We start from the raw sequence: 14,693 nt of genomic DNA on the forward strand, positions 1-14,693 counted from the left end.
TGTGTGTGTGTGTGTGTGTGTGTGTGTGTGTGTATTTCTTGATAATATCTTATATGTCTTGTTTTAAGCATAAAACTTATTAAAAACAATTTGCCAATGAGGAAACTGATTCTGCAACAGGAGGAGAAAAAAAATCAAGATTTGTTCTCTGAAAACATGTCTTAATGTCTTATGCAGTTTTGGTTCTCAACTACGTTTGTCTTTAGATATTTTAGACATTAGATATTTTTACTGGAACCAATACAAAAGTATTAATTAAGAATTTAGTTGTAAATAAAAAAAAATTTCTCTCTTTACATTTTTTTTCTCACCCTTTGTCCTCCACCCCTTTTTGTTGTGAATGTGACAAAGTCTCGAAACATTCTGAACAGGAAATGCAACAGTTGTAAATTTCTCAACTGACAGGAAACTGAGTCTACAGGCTCCTACAGCTGTACGCGGATTGAACCCTAGTGAGGCTCTTTGTGGTTTTCAGTACATAAGTAGAGAGGCTCTACTGAAGCCCAGCGTTCATTAGCACTTCTGTTTTCAAGGATGATCACTGTTTGACCATTGATGCCAGATTCAACGGGTAAGTTCCTTTGAAAATCTTTCTAAGGCTTATATTTTCCTTCTACTGTTGTCTGAGAACAGTTCCTATGGATCTTTGATTTTTTTTTTTTTCTTTTCTTTAATGCACCTTGTTTTTCTGCGGATGAGTCTTGTCCACCGTATTATCCATGTGTGACCAGGATTTGTCTGCTTTTGATGAAAATGAAAAACCAGCGACACCTCTCACATCTGAACCATTCTCTGCTTTATTGATTCTGTTTCCTTTGCCGCGCATGGCGTTGTCTCGTTTTCAGACTGAAAAAGAGAGGGATCAAAGAGAGGAGTGGAAAATTAAGTGGGGGGAAAAGGAGGGGCTGTGGAGAACAGTGAAGTAGAAAGGGATGGAGAGCGTTTCATCGGATCAGTCAGCCAGCGTGGATGAGCTGGTGGAAGCCTGCATCAAAGCCTTTGGTCAGTGGTCATATTTGCTTCCTCCTCTTGTGTAAACACTCTGATCAGCCAGTCGGAACAACACTGGCTTGTTCAACTGTATGCATTTGTGTCTGTTTCTTGATATTCTTCAAACCTTTTCTGTATTTCTCATGTTAATTTCTCTAGCTCAGGGGTCTTCAATTTTTTCAAGCCAATTCAAGCCCTGGTGGATAGAGAAATGGAGCACTGTTACTATATAATTGAGTGTTGTAATTTAGGCCTGACGTATAACAGTGTGCATTTAGTAAAATCAAATATAAATGTATTTTACATAATATGATATGATGCTTTCATTGCAAAGCCATTAAATGAATCATTATAAAATTTTACTTGATACATTTTAACGTGGGAAAGACAAAGATATTTAAGATATTTATCGCATTCATTATGTATATATAAATACACACACATGTATGTATATATTTCAGAAAAATATGTTATGTTTATATATTAAATATATTTATATATAATATAAATTATATGAATATAAATATATACATGTAAATACATGTGAATATTTTCAAAATATATACTGTATGTGTAATGTACGAAGTACACACATATATTATGTAAACTAAAACTTTTATTTTGGATGCAGTTAATCACAATTAATTGATAGCACTAATGCATACATACATATATATAATTTTTTTTTTCTTCAAGCTGAGTATTAAATGAAAGTCATAGGCTACAAATGTATTAATTAAGTCATAGGCTAATGGATTCATGGTAATTAATGTGAAAATGTCTGTCTGGTTTTCTATCTTCCTCGCAGACAATGAAGACGTTCTGAAGGAGCCGTCTCTCGTGCGAATGTTTCTTACCATGCATCCCTGGTACCTGTCATCCAGTGACCTAGCAAAGAAACTCCTGCACAAGTATCCTTCTTCAGCAGACCTGTCACATTATACTTTCTCAGAACTCTGTATTTCAAAAAACTAGAATTAATGTCAAAAGTCTTTGTACATTTAGTTTTGGAGGTGACAGGCTGGCTTTTATGCTAGACATTTAACGCTTAGTACATTCGGTCATGGGTGGGGTTTGTCATTTATAGAGAGGGCTGACTGCATTACAAACTGTTTCCATCACTCTCCTAACAAGCCGATAATAGTAATGAAGTGGAGCTACCTTGACAGTATTACAGGTCTCAGGAACAGGATTGTTCTGCAAATCGCCAGTCTCAGATTTGTCACCTTGTCAAGTAGGTTAAAAAGCCTATTTATTTATTTATTTATTTATTATAATAACTATACATATATTACATGGCTAAAAGCTTGAAGACATCCAAGGTTCAGCTGTTTCAGATAAACCCATTAGTAACAGGTGCATGAAATCAAGTACAGAATACAGCCGTAAATCATATTCAAAGATTTATAATAGAGTGGCACCTACCTCTTCTCTTTCAATATCACAATACCCCTCCAGAGGGCTTTAAATGGGCTTTTCATGCGACTCTTAACCTTGGGTTATCATATTTTTAAACCCTGCTTTAAAAGCAATGTTTCACAAGGGGGTTAGCGCTGCTTTTAACCCTGTGTCACGAAACTCAGTGTGAAATGATGAGGTGTTAGATTAAAACAAAGTCCCTTTCAAAGCCTATTTTGGGCATCCAAGACCAAGTCCTGTCTACCTGAATGGGGAAATAGCTGAATCTCAAAGCTGCTTGCCATGCTTACATTTAAAGGGACGGTTCACCCAAAAATGCAAATTCTGTTATAATCTACTTACCTTCAAGAGACGTTGCATTTTGGTTGAGAATGAAAATTGGGTTGACGTCAGTATTTGACGCCAATGTGACATTGACCTAACGTTGGATTTTGGTTAGACAACCTAAAAACAACAAATATAAATGTCAGCTGACATCGGTATTGGACATCAAATTGACATTAGACGTTGAATTGACATTGATTTTGGTCACCCGACGTCGCAACTGGAATTTAACCAAATATCAACGTCCTATGACGTTGTGTGCCTGCTGGGGTTGAACACAAATGAGGATATTTGGAAGAATGTCGGTAACCAAATGTTGACAGTAGCCATTGACTTCCATAGTGGTTTTTTGTCATTGGCTACTGTCAACCTGTTTGGTTACCAACATGGGTGAACTATCTCTTTAAATAAAATATTTAAAATCAACAACAAAATCTAACATGAACTTTCTCATAAATGTTGCGTAGTGTTAAAAAAAGCTTTTATATCAGGCTGGACCAGCCAATGCACCTGTGCAGTCCTAAGTTTCTGACTGTTTCTATAGCAAATTGAACTTCTAACGACAATGATCCAATAACCTTATCAATTGGCTATTGGTTGTATTATTTAGAAGGCAGGACTTATTTCGCCATATTGCAAGTTGCACTTTTACCTATTTGTGGTAATATGAGTGCATAGACAACCCATAAACCGAATAGCTCTTGCCTCAATAAATGTTCATGGACAGTGGAGTCCAAAAAATGTAGGTGCTGTAATTTGTTAAAACATTTAAGAGAAAATATGTAACAGAACAGTAACAGAAAACATGTTAACCAGAAGGAAAAGAACATTTAATGGTCTAAAACAATTATTTAAACGCGCTGCATGCTGTGTTTGCCCTATCAGTGATATTGACATTCACAGCTTGCAAATTTCCTTAGGGGCCATTCACACACAACACGTTTTTGCATTTAAAAATGCGAGATTCAGGGCAGTGGAATGGGAAAAAATGCATGGTATTAAGACTTCAGTGGCACGTTTTTAGATTGCAGTATCAAAGTGAGACGCTGAAAAAGACGTGATATGTAAGCAAAGTGTTCAAAGACGTCCATCTAGTGAATGTTAACATAAAAAATAAAAAAAACTGTGGAAAAGCAGCCAAAACGTGTTATGTGTGAACGCCCCCTTAAGGAGAACTCCCTGTTAATGCTAATGGTTTTGAAATGTATGCATTTATGCAGACTTATTTCACACTCAAAAGCATCTATGGCTGTGGTGTCCACATACTATCTGGCCATGCAGTGCATATTTCTTGTAAAGATGTGGATGTTCTTTGTCATAAGGCAGCTGGGTTGTATCACAGAGGTGTATTGTGAATTCACATAAAGCAGTTGAGGCAAGACTATTCACTGAAAATACTCATCCTCCTGATGTCTTGCCTAGACCTATTTCATGCACAGCTACTCTGTGTCATAGCTCTCTCTGTCTTCCGTCTCTCTTTCTCTGTCAGGTACTGGATATCTGAGTTCCCAGCTGAGTTTGACCTGAACCCCGCTCTGGCTGAGCAGATTCGCGGTCTGAAAGAGCGACTGGAGCAGAATGGAGATGTGAGGCGTAGTCTGCTCATCGACATAGACAGCATGTGAGTCACAGGGGCACAGAACTCACCCAAACCGCTGCTCCTTTGAAACAGAGGGCTGGAGAGTGTGGGGGAATAGTGTACTGAACATCACAAACAAGCTGCATGTCTGAGATACTCAAACAGCTAGAAGTTCTTAGGTCAATGACAAATAAGAATGTCATAGATGATGGAAAAGTCTAGTTAAAAACAAATATACCAAGTTCTTGTAAAAAAGTTGTTAGTATTTGTGATACACACACACAGTATACAGTATAATATATATATATATATATATATATATATATATATATATATAAAAGTATGGAATTTGATTTAAGTATTTTCCAGGTCTGGAAAAGTATGGAAAAAAGAAAGCAGAGTATGGAAAAATGTTTGTGTTTCCAGACCATTGCCCCCATTTAATTTTTTATAATAGAAAATTCAGAATTTAATTAAAATAAATTTATCGTACAAGAAGTGAGGTTTCATGGCAGCTGTTGAGTAAATCTTTAGTGATCGCCAAAGATGACTGAATGAATTCAATGTGCGCTTTTTCATTATGCAAAATGCAGGTTAGAAGTAGGGCTGGGCAATTTTCCAGATTTTGTCGATTAATTTGAATTTAATGTTTTGCCATGATTTTTTTTTTTAGAAATCGAGGAATCGCGATTTTGAATAGAAATATTACCAAATGATAGAATTAGACACTTTGGCAATATGCCAATGATAACAGTAAAGAGAAAAGAATGATCCAAACGCATGTCGGCGCACATGATTATCGCTCACATGTGAAGGACCATAAATATATTGCTAAGCGCCATTCACACAGAATGCACTTTTGTGTTGACAAACATGCTACGCAGGCAGTGCAATAGGTAAAACATGCAGGAAGATGGGAGTGAACTTCTTTTAACATGAGCACAGTGTTTTTATAAAGCCGTTTCATGCATGAGACGCTGCAAGAGATGCAAGCGCAACAGTCAAACACAGAAACGACATTGGAAAAGCAGCGCAATCGAATAAAAAACCTGGAAAGAACTACTACTGTATGTCTGATATTTCATGTTTGCATCATGGTGACAGGCTGAAAGCTGCTGTTGTTTTTACAGAACACTTATCATTAATAATAGTCTACGGGTGTTATACCTTCAGTCATTTTGAATTTGTTTTACCTTGACTTTTGAGATTTTTTTACAAGCATTTTCCTCGTATTATTTATGAACACATAATTGACAAGTTTGTACAATGTAGTTGTAGTTCATGCATCTTTTCTGCAAAGTGATTTGTTTAACATTTACATCAACTTCATGTGTGGTGCACTTGGAATAGAATTTTCTTTAACTAGAGGGTGGGTACAGAAAAATTACTTGAATTGTGTTGTAGTTACATTTTCAAGTTGACTAGTTAAAAATCTGAAAAAAAATTTAGAATCAGTCAAATGTTCTGAAAAAATCAAGATTTAATTTTTTTTGCCAAATCATCCAGCCCTAGTTAAAAGCATTTTGGGTTTCTTCACACTATATTCTTAGCACCGTATAACATAACTCAAGGACCTTTGCAAAAAAAAAAATATATATAGATATACACACTTGTATGTTGTGCACAAGAAACAATTAAACTTAGCATACAGGACAATGCACACTGAGCCACCTGTTGTGCCATCAGCCCATTTCACGGTGTGGTTTCTTGGTCGCCACAGAGTAAGCATTAAAGAGATCTAAGGCCTTGAAATATGGCATATTGCCCCAATGAAAGCCAAATATTTTTTTTTTTGTGAACAATTATTTTTTATTAAGGAGTCATTTCGGTACAACACAAAATATAACACACCAATCCAGACTGCAGCCATACCCCCCACCCACCAACCCACCAGGCAGACCCACACTGTGCCGAGAAAAACAAGACACTGCAGTGGAGAAAAGTACAAAGTGCAATACGCAATCACAAGATAAATAAAAAATATACATGCAAATCTTAAACACTTTTTTACAGTACCAGTCTTTTTTATAGACCCTTGAACTTGGCAAATTTTATGCCATCAGCCCATTTCGTGTCATGGTTTCTCCACCACCACAGAGGATGTGTTAAATTGGACATTAGGCCTTGATATTAGAGGTACTACCATAAGAAAATCTAAATTTTGAACAGGTAGATCTCTGTTACCTCATGTGCATCCATGCTCTTGTTTTATTCATAGTAAGATAGCAGTGATACACAAAGGAAATAGGTTATATAAAACTAGAAATTGTAATGTGTACTCACATGTGAATACTTTCTCGAAGGCACAAAAAAAGTTTCTTGTGTGCATGTAAAAGTCTGTATTTTTTATATTAGGGACTCTGTATGTTGTCACTTTGAGAAAATAAAAATATTTACAGATGACTACTATATACCAAATATAAAGCTGAAAATAATGCTCTATGAACCATTTATGTTAAATATGGTCTGAAAATCTACCGAGAGGTTTGGAAATTTGAGTCTGGAAAAGTATGGAATTTTGAAATGGAAAATGTGTAGGAACCCTGTGTATATATATACTGTATATATATATATATAATGTGTGTGTGTGTGTGTGTGTGTGTGTGTGTGTGTGCAGTTATTTCTTATTTCATGGTGACATTAAAAAGGTTTTCGATGTTGGTTACAACACTAACTTTTATTTGATAAATAACAGAAAAACAATTTTTTTAAATATTTAACACATACTGTATGTGTTGTCCTATATATGCCTAAATATCAAGTATGCAACTTTTTCTATTATATTGTATTACACTAATGGGTCAGTAACATGACACTCTAGATCTATTGAGTTGTCAAGAGACGACAGAAAAATTCATACACCTCTCTCTCTGTCTCTCTCTCTCTCCCTCATACACACACACACACACACACATACATACTATATATGTTTGCTTTGCCTGTAGTCCATCTTACGAATGGCGACGTCAACTGGATGAAACTGTCCAGAAGAAACGCAAGACCTCTCTTCTTTTTGACCACCTGGATGCTTCCACCCTGGCTGAACACCTAACGTATATGGAGTATAAATCATTTTGCAAAATTCTGGTAAGTCTCTTAATTTATAGATGCAGTATTTAGTCGCGTCTTTGGGCTCGTAATAGCATGACCTCGAGTCTGAGTTCATATTGCAAATGAAAAAATCTGTTCCCCCTCAGTTCCAGGACTACCACAGTTTCGTGATGCACGGCTGCACGGTGGATAATCCCATTCTGGAGCGTTTCATTACTCTGTTTAACAGTGTTTCCCAGTGGATCCAGATCATGGTTCTCAGTAAGCCTACAGCTCAGCAGAGAGCCACTGTCATCAGTGAATTCATCAAAGTGGCCCAGGTTAATCCAACTCGCTCGCTCGCTTATATTTTAAGACATGTAATCTGTTTACAGCGGGGTCCAAAAGTCTCAGACCACATTAAAGATCTGGGCATTCAGAATCTAATTTAAAACTGAAAAAAAAAAATAATAATGTTTTAGGATTTTGAAATGAATATATACATATTGTACTCTGTGTGTGTGTGTAGAGGCTACTGCAGCTGCAGAACTTCAACACACTGATGGCTGTAGTGGGTGGGCTCAGCAATAGCTCCATTGCTAGACTCAAGGATACGCAAGCACTCATCGGCAGCGAGATGCGCAAGGTGAGGACTGCCAGAGAGCTGCTTTGTAAACACACCTCCAATACTGGCAAGAAAAACAAACAGCTGTAACACTCCAACTCTGGCAATGACAGATAAGATTCTTAAAGTCCACTTTTCAGTAGATAGATTGAGTGCCATTTTCATACTCTCTGCCAGATTGCACAGAAATATCAATACTTCAATACGTCAAGTGCTCTGTTATCAGGCAACCAAACATGAGCAGGAATATCTTGTACCCATGTACCAAAATCCCCTTTCCTCATATAGCGACTGGACCTGGCTTTCATCCTAACCGATGTTTACTTCTGCGTTTAATCAGGTGTTTGATGGATTGGTGGAGCTGGTCACATCCTCTGGAAACTACAGTCGCTATCGTCAGCGTTTCTCAGAATGTTTGGGATTCCGCTTCCCAATCCTTGGGGTGCATTTGAAGGATCTGATTGCCGTCCATGTGGCCCTGCCTGATTGGTTTGACCCGGAGAAGACTAGGGTCAACCTAACCAAGACCCATCAATTGTATGCCATCCTAGAAGAGTTGGCGCTCATTCAAAGCACTCCGCCCAGTATAGAAGCCAATTCAGACCTGCTGAATCTGCTTATAGTAAGTCTGTTATGGGTGGAATGGGTTTGCTGTAATCAAAGTTATTATTATTATTTTAATGCATTTAAAATGTAATTTATTCCTGTGATGGCAAAACTGTGATACTTTTTTCAGGATTCTCTGATGAATAGAAAGTATAAAAAAATAGCATATATTTGAAATTTGCATACATACTGTATATATTTTATGTAATTTACATATTTATTTGTAATTTATTTTAAATTAATTTTAGGATTTTATAAGAAAATAAATACATATAAATTATATATATATAAATAAATCATAACATTTTTTAAATATTCCTTTAAATTATAGACATTTTTAGTAAACTGATAGATAAGCAGCCGACATTGAGGTTGATATAGCCTTTGATGGATTTCTCAAATCTATGTTAATTATCAATTATTGTTTATAATTTACATTTATTGTGTTCCTGTCCAGGTGTCTTTGGACCAGTACCATTCAGAGGATGAGATATATCAGCTATCTCTACAGAGGGAGCCTCGCAGCATTAAACTATCAGTGAGTCACCCCACCGACATAACTGCTCAGATAGCAAATCAGTGGCCACCATGAGGTAGAAACCACCAATTACAACCACTCATGACACAATTTGACAGATTAATTTTCCCATGTTGCTTGCATAATCCACTTACGTGGACTTGCAGCTGGGAGACTGAACAACTACTCTATAATTATTCTGTTCAACCAATAGACAGCAGTCATTTATCCATATCTAGTGGTGCCTTATTTTCACATACTAAGTGAATATGCCATTGATTTCTGACCTCTTAGACATCCAGCTCAAAGTCACAGTCTCCTCTAATAGAACAGTGGTCATCTTCAGTCAAACCCAAAGCGGATCCAGCCATCATCAACAAGCACATTGAAAAAATGGTGGCGGTATGTGACTCATACTACTTTCAATTCACTTATAATTTTTCTGAATATTTATTTGGTTTTCAAATAAACTAATTGTTTGGAAATAGTATATAAATGCAAGAATTAGCTGGTTACATGCGACAACAGTCAGTTATGCAGTTTTCATGTTCCAGCCAGACTGTCAATCGGTGTTTTAGTGGTGGGTATTTTTCAGTGACTCTTTCTGTTGATTTCATTGTTATGCCAGTAGGTGGCAACAATTGATTCATTCAGTTAATACTTTCAAACACTTATTCATTCAGGTGTTAAACAATTGGCTGACCTTATGTGTGAGACATTTAATCACTTACTCAACTGATTCATTCAAAAAAACTAATTGAATCAGGAATGAAACAAGCGACTGCCCTTATGAGCGAGTCATTAAATCTTTCACTCGACCGATTTGTTTAAAAATACACACACCAAAAAAAAATAAAAAATGAAACAAGTGACTGACCTTTCAAAAACACTGATTCAATTAAAGAGTTAAACAATTGACTGACCTTATAAGTAAGTCATTAAATCATTCATTCAGTCGATTTGTTCAAAAACACTGATTCATCTTAAAAAAATGAAACAAGTGACTGATCTTTCAAACACATTGATTCATTCAGGAGTTAAATAATTCACTGACCTCAGTGTTTCCCACAGACTTGGACTCTATTTGTGGCGGCATATATGCAAATTCATTCTCTGCCAGCAGGAAGCACTTTTAGTTTCCCCGGTAACGCTGTACACAAAGCAGTGCTCCGCTCACAAACGCTGCTTTATCAGGCAATACATGCAAGATGAAATAAAAATGACATCCAAAATTTTCTGAAGACAGTCGGTTTCCTTCAGAAATACAGTGATATAAAAACACCCGCACCGTGTTTTGATTTTGAAACGTGCAGTGCTCGTTTATTCAACAAAGTCAAAGCTTTTTGAAAAAATCTGTCAGTTTTGATATTGTGGCGGACCTCCACAAATAAATCAATGTATGGGAAACACTGGACCTAATGAGTGCAACACTGAATCATTCACACAAAATGATTCATTCAAAAAAACTCACTGAATCAGGAATGAAACAAGTGACTGACCTAATGAGCAAGTCATTAAATCTTTCACTCAGCCGATTTGTTCAATAACATTGACTCATTAAAAAAATTATACAAGTGACTGACTATATGAGTGAGTCATTGAATCATTCACTCGATCGGTTTGTTCAAAAACAAAAAGGAATGTAACCTTGAAACATGAAACCACTTAATTCTGCTTTTAATTTACAAATATTTTCATTACTGGAGCAAATGTAAGTTATGTGACAACAAAGTTATTTTTTGTTTATAGACTGGCTGGTTAAAAGAAATATCATATTTATAATCATGCCATTGTGCTGAACAACAAATAATGATCAACACTGTTGTGTGTGTGATATTGCACAAATTTGACAAGAATTCCAGAAATTAACTTGTGGTGAAAGAGAACTAATTGGAAGATGTCTTACTTTCAGTCAGTGTTCCAAAATTTTGACACTGATGGCGATGGCTACATTTCCCAAGGAGAGTTTGAGATCATCAGGAGCAATTTCCCTTACCTCGGCAAGTTTGATGAACTGGACCAAAACCAGTGGGTTTATCAAGACATCTGTCCAGTGTATCTGGAGTAATACTAATTATTTTTCCTCATTTGTCAAAGTCTACACTACAGTAAAGGTCCATCTTTCTCTTTTTCATTTTCACTCCCAGGGACTGTAAAATTAGCCATGAGGAGATGATTGAGTACTTCACAAAGGCGAGTTCCTTACAGAACTGTAAGATGGGTTTTGTTCACACGTTTACAGAGACAAGCAGCGTCAAGCCTTCATTTTGTCAGCACTGCTCTCGTTTGGTGAGTGCACATTTTATTTGGGGCTCAGTCTCTTTATCTTCATCTTCAATGTGATGACAACCCACACAAGAGATGAAATAAGATCTTTTCAGCATCATGAGAAACAGACATCCAGATCTGTATTTATTTCAAAAAGCACAGATGCACATAATGCATTTTATTATCACTTGTAAGCCACATCGTATATACGGCTTGCATTCGTTCATATTTGTCTCTGCTGTCAGAGGTTTATAGTACTTGTGCTGTTTTCGGTGCGAGTGCAGCAGGTTGTGTTTAAGGGTGTGTCTGAGGGAGAGATGTTGTTATGTTCACAGTTGGTATCTGGGTGTAGATAGTAACCACTTCCTATTTTCTAATTTCCTGTCAAGGTCCACCCGAGTAGAGAACCTGTTTGCTTTTTTCTTCAGTGTTTTTGTTGAACCAGTATTTTTGAAAAGCTTTTTTTCAATGCAATTCAATTTAACGTACACTCAGGCCAAGTTTTCTTTATAACAAAGTTTTTACATGTAAAAGAATAAGTAGTATGTATGTCCACTCACATGAAATACTGTATAGACTCCAGTCATAACATTAGCACATTTAAGCAGTAAATAATTAAATAACTATTTTAAAATTAAATGTACTACATACACTCAAAGTTTGGGACCAGTAAGATTTTTTTTTTAATTATATGTATGTGTATGTACTGTGTGTATATATATATATATATATATATAGTATATAATATGTGTGTGTGTGTGTGTGTGTGTGTGTGTGTGAGACCCTGGACCACAAAACCAGTCTTAAGTAGCCCGGGTATATTTGTAGCAATAGCCAACATTACATTGTATGGGTCAAACTTATTGATTTTTCTTTTATGCCAAAAATCATTAGGATATTAAGTAAAGATCATGTTCCAAGAAGATGTTTTGTAAATTTCCTACCATAAATATATCAAAACTTAATTTTTGATTATTATATGCATTGGTAAGAATTTCATAATTGTATCTCAGCCAAATATTGTCATATCGTAACAAACCATACATCAATGGAAAGCCTATTTATTCAGGGTCACACACACACACACACACACACACATATATATATATATATATATATATTAGTGCTGGGCAACGATTAATCTAGATTAATCTCATCCAAAATAAAAGTTTTTGTTTATATAATATATCTGTGTGTACTGTGAATATTTATTATGTGTATATAAAGACACACACATACAGTATATATTTTGAAAATATTTACATGTATTTACATGTATATATTTATATTAATATAATTTATATGATATATAAATATATTTAATATATAAACATAACACATTTTTCTTAAATATATACATACATGGGTGTGTATTCATATATACATAATAAATATACACAATACACACACATATATTATGTACACAAAAACTTTTATTTTGGATGAGATTAATCTAGATTAATCGTTGCCCAGCACTAATATATATATATATATATATATATATATATATATATATATGAACTAAATTAATACACCGAAATCCATTTTAAAAAATGTTCCATGTTTTTCTTATATTCTCTCTTTGTCACTTATTTAATGTATGCTAATTCTTGCAGATATGGGGATTTTACAAACAGCGATACAAATGCAAAGGTATGAAACCAAATGTAGACCTTAACTCTTGTCTTTTTCCTGTGTAAATGTGGCCCGCTGACCCTCCTCTGTGTTTTTTCAGTGTGTGGGGTGAGCTGTCATAAAGACTGTTGCAGTCGTTTGGCCTTCGAGTGCCGTAAGCGTACACAGAGCATCAGTTGTCACAGTGACGCTTCCTTTAAGGCCACACGCTCTTTCAGCTTTCCGCCTCCCTCCAGCACAGAGGCGATAGCAGAGTCCCCAGGTAAATGCACATTTATACACAAGCGTACTTGAACAAAAGACACACGCACATGCTACACTATATAATCCAATTCCAGAAATATGGAATTCAAAATCTAATTTAAATTGAAAAAATAAATTTACATAAATATTGAATCACTATAGATAGATAGATAGATAGATAGATAGATAGATAGATAGATAGTAAATGGACACTAAATTTATTTTATTTAATTTTATAAAATATTTTGAATATTTATTTTATTTGTAGAATACTGGCTACAAATATAATGGTAACACTACAATAAGGTGTCATTTGTTAACATTAGTTAATGTATTAATTAACGTGAACGAACAATGAACACTACATTTACTACACTCTTTATTAATCTTTGTTAATGTTAGTTAATAAAAATACAGTCGTTCATTGTTTGTTCATGTTAGTTCACAGTGCATTAACTAATGTTAACAAACAAAACTTGTGATTTTAATAATGCATTAGTAAATGCTGAAATTAACATTAACTAAGATTAATAAATGCTGTAGAAGTATTGTTCATTCTTAGTTCGTTAACTAATGTAGTTAACTAATGAACCTTATTGTAAAGTGTTACCAATATAATAAATAATGATAAATAATAAAGCTACAAATATATAAATAAAAACATTAAAAATTAATGAAATTATTCACTTATTCAATTAATTATTCAATTAATAACTATTCACTATATAAATAATAATAATAAAACTAGCTTTTCTGATTGCCATAAATTATATTTAACACAATTATTTAAATCTATTTTAATAGTAAGTAGAAAATATATGTTCTTTTGTAATTTAGTAAAAAAAAAAGTAAATTAATAATATAAATTAATTAATTTTATAAAATTAGTTTTAATATTTTTGGTTTTTCTTACACATTTTATTTTGTTTTGTTTTGTTTTATTTGTTATTTTTTATTAAATTATTCTTATTTAATTTTAAAAATGTTTTTCTGTATTTTACTGTAAATATACATGCATTACCATGTCCTTACAAATAAAATAAAAAATAAAATAAAATAAAAAAATTGTAAAAGTATGTTTTGTCGGGTCGAATGTAATTGTTATTGGGGGGAAAAAAAACTAGTTTTATTTCAATTAGAAAACTGTTAAGCACTTTTTCTAGTGGTCTTTGGACAACATTGTACATAGGCTACTGCAGTAGAATCCATGTCCTGTCTAGTACACTGTACTATTTATCTTTTAAAGAGTAAACGATGATAACTCGCAGAGTGACTCTTTCTCAGCCTTTTATTCTCTCTCTCTGTACCTCCACAGTCATCACAGACGGCTCTCAGGAGGAACAGGATGAGGTTTTTGATGTCCACCTTTGATGGGGTTTGAAAAGATGATGTATATTGCCAACACATTCACCTCGTGGTTGAGAGCTTTTTCATTAAGTCCTTCTCATGAACAGAAA

General features: G+C 34.6%; 1 protein-coding gene across 1 annotated transcript; it reads left to right on the plus strand.

The window, feature by feature from the left end:
- Nucleotides 1–74: 74 nt before the first annotated feature.
- On the plus strand, nucleotides 75–14,689 carry rasgrp2 (RAS guanyl releasing protein 2 (calcium and DAG-regulated)). The gene is made up of 16 exons (XM_058758961.1): nucleotides 75–571; nucleotides 846–1,002; nucleotides 1,799–1,901; nucleotides 2,168–2,224; nucleotides 4,223–4,354; nucleotides 7,258–7,399; nucleotides 7,510–7,683; nucleotides 7,872–7,988; nucleotides 8,308–8,589; nucleotides 9,031–9,111; nucleotides 9,385–9,492; nucleotides 11,003–11,118; nucleotides 11,238–11,379; nucleotides 12,975–13,011; nucleotides 13,094–13,255; nucleotides 14,552–14,689. Exons 2-16 carry the CDS (start codon nucleotides 933–935, stop codon nucleotides 14,605–14,607), a joined length of 1,779 nt encoding a protein of 592 aa, XP_058614944.1. The 5' UTR covers nucleotides 75–571; nucleotides 846–932; the 3' UTR covers nucleotides 14,608–14,689.
- Nucleotides 14,690–14,693: the final 4 nt, after the last annotated feature.

This window comes from Onychostoma macrolepis, chromosome 21, assembly GCF_012432095.1.
Source record: "Onychostoma macrolepis isolate SWU-2019 chromosome 21, ASM1243209v1, whole genome shotgun sequence".
Lineage (NCBI taxonomy): Eukaryota > Metazoa > Chordata > Actinopteri > Cypriniformes > Cyprinidae > Onychostoma > Onychostoma macrolepis.

Coding starts and splice junctions, on each gene's coding strand:
- rasgrp2 (XM_058758961.1), top strand. CDS start 933: ATGGAGAGCGTTTCATCGGATCAGTCAGCCAGCGTGGATGAGCTGGTG. Junction 11,119..11,237: donor GATGAACTGGACCAAAACCA/GTGGGTTTATCA, acceptor TTTCACTCCCAG/GGACTGTAAAATTAGCCATG. Junction 13,256..14,551: donor GGCGATAGCAGAGTCCCCAG/GTAAATGCACAT, acceptor GTACCTCCACAG/TCATCACAGACGGCTCTCAG.